Source organism: Ovis canadensis, chromosome 3, assembly GCF_042477335.2.
Source record: "Ovis canadensis isolate MfBH-ARS-UI-01 breed Bighorn chromosome 3, ARS-UI_OviCan_v2, whole genome shotgun sequence".
Taxonomy (NCBI): domain Eukaryota; kingdom Metazoa; phylum Chordata; class Mammalia; order Artiodactyla; family Bovidae; genus Ovis; species Ovis canadensis.
Window position 1 is genome coordinate 25,643,807 of NC_091247.1, and position 7,427 is coordinate 25,651,233.

A 7,427-nucleotide genomic window follows, 5' to 3' on the forward strand; every position below is an offset into this window, starting at 1 on the left:
GAACCCAGGTCTCCCACATTGCAGGTGGATTCTTTCCAGCTGAGACATCAAGAAGCCCAAGAATACTGAATTGAGTAGCCTGTCCCTTCTCCACAGATCTTCCTGATCCAGAAATCGAACCACATTGCAGGTGGATTCTTTATCAACTGAGCTACCAGGGAAACCTCTCAATCCTGACTAAGTGGTCTTGAAAAATTTACCCATCCTCTTTGTACCTCTGGTTTTTTTTTTTTTCACTTTAAAAACAGGGAGAGTGGATTAGAATAGGTAGTTTGTGACATTTTTTAGGAGTCATAGATTCTTTTCAGAAACCAGTAAATACTACCAATGCTCTCCACAAACACTTTATATTCATATATCATGAAAATAAGTTGACATATTTTATAAGGCTATGAAAAGCCTTCATGTATACATGTATTAATATGCTATGAAAACATTAACGAAATATTTTATAGCATTTAAAGATAGATATACACATTAGATACACACATACACAAAACCTTCTCCAAATTTTATAATAAAGAAAACACAAAACTTCTAAGATGGACGAAAGCATTTATCCAAAGAAAGAAACAAAAGATTTATAGATGTGAACTATTTTGAAATATTAAAGTCCAAAATCTTCTTTTAAGTTCTTGAAACATATTCATTTCAGATAGGGATGAAGTTGTTTAAGCTTAGCTTTTCTTGACAATCCAATCCTGATTGGTCGACCGCATGTCTTAAGAGGTAGTACTCTTGAAATTCCATATGAAAAACTGCTACCTAAAAGTGTAAGACAATAAAGGTACATAAGGGAGTAAAAATCACTCATAGTTTTTATGCTTAAAAATGATTCCTAACTTCTAAAATTACGATACTAACAACATTTACTGAGTCACTGAGCTAAGTGCTTTGAGTGCATTAGTTTACTTACTCTTATCTCCATTGTTTAAATGTGGAAAACTCAGCACAAAAAAGTTAAGTAACTTGCCCAACATAACATATCATAACAATTAAATAAAATCAGCATTCCAGTCATGCAATCTGGCTTAACATCAATAAAACTATATAGAGTTTAAACTTAACATGATGTAGTGGCTGTAAAGACTATGTTATTTTTTCATTAGAAGTTATTAGACTATATGATTAATATGTACATGTGACTTCTAATTTAGATTATTATAGATAATACAGCACAAATGTATTTCATCATCATGTAACAACATTTTGTAAAAAGTTCAAAACATCTGGCTACCTGATGCGAAGAATTCACCGGAAAAGACCCTGATGCTAGGGAAGACTGAAGGTGGAAGGAAAAGGGGACGACAGAGGATGAGATGGTTGGATGGCATCACCGACTCAATGGACAGGAGTTTGAGTAAACTCTGGGAGTCGGACACAACTAAGTGACTGAACCGAACTGAGAAGCTGTGAGTTTCAGTTTTGTCTGGGGACTTACTGAGGAGTATACCCTCCAGATACAGCCTCTCACATAGCTCTGAAGAACTGCTCTGGACAGGTTAGAGAGGAGGTGAGCATACATGTGATTTTGGAGAAGAGATATGTGCAACCAGACTCACATCTTGGTAGAAGCTTAGTGCCAGTCAGGAGGAACAGATGTTTTAGTCAATTATATCAGGGCTTTTCTAAGTATGGGAAGTTGCAAGAAATTGGGTTCATACAATTTTCTCTTGAAAATATCTATCTGAAGACCTGTTCTGCCAGTTTTTCCAGAGCACAGAATTTCTGAACTCCTTTCTGACTATGCTAGAGGTTAGCAAGTGCAGTGGTTAATGACTCACTCCTTGTAGAATCAGGTGACTTGTGATATCCTTTGGTTGACATATACATTAAAATTAGAGAAGTATTGGTACTAAATGATATATAAAGCTCCTGGCATACTGGCTAGCTGGCATTTGACACACTCAAAGTATTTTCCTCCTCCATACCACAGAGAAAGGAGAGAGACAGAAAGGGAGATAGGATGCGCTAGAAATGTTGGTAACAGAAACTTTAATTGGAGGCATCATGATGACAAGTAGGTGGGTATCAAAAACATTTCTGCACAATCAGAAGTCTTTCAATACCTTTAAAAACACCCTGCATAAGTAGGGACCCGGTCTACCTAGACAGAATTAGTTCATTTTTAGTCCATAATTAGTCCATTTTCCCCAGTACCTCCCAACTTTTCCCTTACACTATGGATTTTAACAAATCCCAGATATATCATTCCATTTTTATGTACTTTGAAAGAAGTTTCACAATGATCCTAACATAGTATTAAGTAATTTTGGCTGACCTTTAACATTATTTTTCATATTTCTTGACAAGGAGGTATCTTTCCTTGTGAAGCCACAATAGAATATTATGGGTTCAGATATTTCCAACAAATGTAACATTTCTTTTCCGATTGAGGCACATACTTTAATCTATCTTAAATATCCATTTCATTAACACAATTATCATCAAGATGACAATATGGGTTTGTGTTCTCTTAATAATCTTCCTCTATCAGAGAATATGTCCCTAAACCCAATTTCTTCCTTTTTTCCTGTTCTAGAAGAAATAACCCCTATTCTTTTCAGGCTAATTCTACTACCCAGCTTTCAGTCTCATAATGTTCCTTAAATTATTTCCTTTTTTCAGGGGAGAAAACCCACAGGCTTTTGATCTTCCAAGGACTTGGATTAATTTTTAACAGTATTTCATTGAAAGCTAAGAAAAAAGAAATTATGCAGTTTTGAAGTGACTGAATAAAAATGTCAGGGACAGCAATTTCTCCTAATGAGAAGCCAGGAGAAATGCTTTGAGAAGTGATGCAAAACGAAGATATTTTGATAAATACATTTCACCTACATCATTATTCTTTCTAGATCTAGTCTTGTATAAAACCAGCAATTTCAGATCAAATGAAAATGTAGTCATTTAAAAATAATTCCCTAATTTCAATCCAACCCCTACCTCACCCTCATTGGTACTACAAGTTAGAACAGATGGTAGACTTAGTGTATTTTATTCTGATATTTCAGACCTCTTAGGCAAAGAATAAGGTTAGCTGTTTAACTTTTCTTTAGTTTGATTCTTTTATAATCAAACATTTAAATGCCGTAGTACTAAATGATGTTAATATATTTAAATGGTGCTAATTTCTTTCAAAATTACAATATGAAATGTCCATATAAACAGCCCTATAATATTTAAAGGATAGAAAACTGATAATAAATTTATAATTGGAAGAAACACCAATGTAAACCTAACTTAGACAAATGCCTTTTTTGCTTTTGGTAATTAATGTTACATATATTAGATGTACATATTAGACATATATAATACCTATCTTATATAGCTATTGCAAGACATCACTGAAAATATTTAAACAGTTTTATAGAGTATATTTTCTAGTTACATTCTAAATGATTTTTTTCATTTTTAGCCAATTTTTAACTGTACGAATCTGTATCAATAAATTATTAACGTTTACAAAAGTATTAAATCTTTGTATTTATTTTTTAACAACCTAAGCATATTTTCCTTATGCTAAAAATACAAGAATGCAGTAACCATCTTAGAAAGTATTAAAGAAAATAACCAAAACTCTTACCTGCCTTCAGTAGATAATTACATTTTTCTTCCTTAAATTCATCAGAGAAAAAAGTTGGTCTTTCAGGTGAAGGATTTTCACAACCTGAAAATAAAGACCAATGTGTTATAACAAAAAGTAACTTTTTATATGAAGTGTCAATACTATAAACGAATTACTTTTTCAGAAATATTCCCTCCCATTGGTTCCTTATATATAATAGAAAAATAACATCAATAAACACTGTCTTACACCTTACTTTCTTTTTTGCCAAAATTATATATTTGGCCTACAAAGGAAAAAATGCCGTATTTTATCTCAGAAAGTACATTTTAAAATCAATTTCATACCTTCCTTAGAAGTAGAATAAAGTAATTCTTCCTCTGGTGTTCTTAGGCAGCAATCATTAGGAACTTCCTGTTCACCATTTTTGGGTACTGTTTTCCACTTAAATAAACTTTGGTGTTTTTTATGCATATTAGGACTTGTTATCATATCACCAAGCAAAGAAGATGAACATAATTTGTTTTCTGTACCCATTTTCAAACCTTTTTTTATCTCCATTTTTACCTCCTCAACAGCATTTCTTTCTACAAAGTAATTTTCTTGCCTATTGTTGGTTTCCACAGTGCTTAGAATTTCATTTTCCTTACTAATTTCATGAAACATACGAAGTTCTTCAAGCACTAAATTAAATTTACTCTTCATTTCAAAATTGTTTGCTAGTGTCAGAACGTCTGTTGATAAACACTTGGCAGTTAAGTCCTGAAAACATTCATTGTTCCCTACACTCAAATGAGTTTCAAACTGATGATTAAAACATTCTGAAGAGTCATTCTTTGGATGAAAATGCTTTGAATTAGCTAACCCACTTTCTTGAAAAATACTCTCATATTCATTTCTGTCAACTATATTACTTTGATTAACGTATTTAGTCTCTTCTGCATCCAATTTAGTCATTAATGAAACTGGTTGCACAATAAACATGTCATCCATTGAATAAAAACTATTTTTTTCTTCTTTTTCTGTCTTAGCGTCTTCATGACCTTGGCAAAAGTTTGTTAAATTTCGTGCTGTGATTTTTCCTTCCTCCTTCAAAGTTAAGTTGTATTTTTTATTTTCAATTTCATTTATCAAGTTCCCAAAACCTAGCACCTGAGTTACAGTCATGGGATTGGTTTGTTCACTATGCTTTTTGTCATGGCTTGCCTGTATAGCCTGTTGCCTAGTATTGAAGAAATCTTTAAATATGTAGTTAAAATTAAAACTACTGATCTTATTATGCTTTTGCTTTTCTTCAGCATATAAATCTTGATTCTGCGCATTTAATTCATAAGTTTTTTTGTTAATATATTTCCAGTTCTGTGTAAATTGAGAACAAGACCTAACATGTGTTTTATTAGTTTTAGAGCTACAGTGAATCCAATTTTCCACACTCATGACTCGTTCAGGACAATTCTTATTCTTGTCACTAATTTCTTTTGTTGGAAAAATTTCATCAATGTCATCAAAGTCCATTAAAAGAGGAATTTTTTTAAATGTTTCAAAAATTGGAAAGTATATGTTTTTACTTGTCATACTGAAGGAATTGGTAAGTTTTTTCTTAGGCTCTTCAAAAATTTGTTCACTTTTAAATAGCTTTCTTTTCTTTAACTTAGGTTTCATAATATTTTCTAATAGTCTTGAAAAAGTTAAAATCCTGACTGAACATACAGTATGATTTTCCAATGTGATATTTTTTGGATAATTCAAATACATTATCCATTTGAAAATGCATCCCTCTTCTAATTTACAGTCATTTTCAACTATTGTAAAAGAGACAAAGTCATTGAGCAAAGAAGTTATGCTGGTTTTCAATATAATATTTAGAGGGTCCAAAACACTGATTTGTAAACATATGCTTGAAATATTATTTATACTGACATTCATAGTCTCAGTTATTAGATTTTGAACATCAATTTGTTTTTTACACTTCAAAATTCCATACCAGGTTAAGATATTATTATCTTTTTTATTTCCTGAAATATTTTCATGGAAATAAAATATTTCTGTAATGAAACTTTCAAAATTACTGCTTAAATGAAAATCTTTTTGTGTGCTATAATATCTGAAGTGTAGCATATTATCTTTTTCTCCTTTATCTTTTAAGCAAAAAATTTGCTTTAAAGCTTTCTGACTACCCAGTGTTTCTGTCATGAGAGGCTTTGCTTTTTCATCATGTGTTTTCACGACTTTCATATTGTGATAATTTCTTTTACTTAGATCTATTTCTAATAATTGTTGCAAATTCAGTATTTCTCCAGCTTGTTTCATATTTTCATATTTCACCTTGTAACTATCCACAGTCCAACTATTTTCCCTATTTTTTCTCAAAATATATATAATGTTACAATCCCAGCTTTGCAGTTTTTCCAATCTGGTAAATATGTAGCTGTACAGGCATGTTTCTGTCTCCTTGCAATTTGCATTTTCTAGTTTTATAGTGAAATTCTTTGCAGAGTCTATTGCATCAGACTTGATACTACTGTGATTATAGTAGTGTAAACTGATCAAGTCTTTTTTTCTCACACAAACACTTTGGTTGCTGAGTGACTGGTGGTTACTTTCACAACACTCAGAAAAAATATTTTCTGCATCCACAATTTTTTCATCATTCTGTAACTTTTGCTTCTTAACATCAGGTCTATTTTGGGACCAGTGAGTGTTTGTGAAATCCCTAACATATGCCTCATTTTTGTCATTTTTCTTCCTTATTTCCTTTAAATAGACAGAGGACATTTTGCTATTTAAATCAGTTGGAAACTCAGGGATACTTGTTGTACTCTTATCTCTAAAATAGCTAGGTTTGACAATTTCCATGCTGGGCCGGTTTTGAGATTTTGATATTTTTAGCGTAGATGCTGGAATGCTATTTTCTTTTTTATTTGATGGCATAACACTACCAGCTTTACATCTGTTCTTAATATCATGAAACGTTGATTTGGTCTCCTTGTAAAATGTGATATCTAAAAATGGATTTTCTGTCAGTTTTACGTCATTATTGTCTTCCTGACTATTGTCTCTCTCTTGAACTAAATATTGTTTTCCATCCTCGTTTTTAATTACATGTACATTGTGTACAGAGGCGTGGGACAGCTGACCAGTCTCTGTTTCAAATCTATCAGTGCAATGCGCACTAAAAATCTCTCTGTCATACAGCCCTGGTTCGCAAGACGTTCTAGAAGCCTTCACACCAGCAGCAAAATTTTGTGAGGGTAGAGACCGCAAACAACTATCCATCTCAAATTTGCTATTTTGGCCTTCCGGATTATATATCTGTTTCCCACTGACAGATTTCTTCACACAGGAGTCTTTGGCGTTACCAAAAATCTCCTCAGTTGAAATCATGAGCTCTTTGAGGGGTCTGAGCGACAACTCCCAGACTTTTTCCACCTCAGACAAGCAAGGCACCAAAGGCAGCCTCCACGCCCCCTCAGAAACACCACCGGTCTCCTCAAGACGGGGCTTCTTACTACGGGGTGGTAGGGAATCAGGGTCGTCAGAAGGTGGTAAAGGGGAGGCAGGCTCCCCGAGTTCGGAAACCTGCGGCGCGCGCTGCGTGAGCGACATGACAGCGAACTGAGGGAATCTGTCACAGGTTCCAGGCAGACTCGGGTCTCTGAGCCGGCTGGAGGCGGCTCTGAACCAATACACCCGCTCCAGCCCCGCCTCGGCCACGCCCCTGACACGTCCCCAGGGCCCGCCCCAGGGCCACGCCCATCCTCCCCGGGGCAGCGAGCCTCACCCACGTAGTCTCTACCTCAAAAAACACCGAGCGCCTGTGACCGTTATTTTGTCTATTTTTAGAGCCCCTTGCTATTGTTAC

General features: G+C 34.2%; 1 protein-coding gene across 1 annotated transcript; it reads right to left on the minus strand.

Annotated features, from left to right (window-relative positions):
• Nucleotides 1–646: 646 nt before the first annotated feature.
• Nucleotides 647–7,171, minus strand: RAD51AP2 (RAD51 associated protein 2). The gene is made up of 3 exons (XM_069586306.1): nucleotides 3,913–7,171; nucleotides 3,584–3,667; nucleotides 647–765 (listed from the first exon to the last, which is right to left on the minus strand). Exons 1-3 carry the CDS (start codon nucleotides 7,169–7,171, stop codon nucleotides 647–649), a joined length of 3,462 nt encoding a protein of 1,153 aa, XP_069442407.1.
• Between the last annotated feature and the right edge of the window lie 256 nt (nucleotides 7,172–7,427).

Bases quoted from the DNA above. Each gene is read 5' to 3' on its own strand.
- RAD51AP2 (XM_069586306.1), bottom strand. From the start codon at position 7,171: ATGTCGCTCACGCAGCGCGCGCCGCAGGTTTCCGAACTCGGGGAGCCT. The intron at 3,668-3,912 runs GTATGAAATTGA...CTTTATTTTCAG, and splicing joins TTATTCTACTTCTAAGGAAG to GTTGTGAAAATCCTTCACCT. The intron at 766-3,583 runs GTAAGAGTTTTG...TTACACTTTTAG, and splicing joins TAATTATCTACTGAAGGCAG to GTAGCAGTTTTTCATATGGA.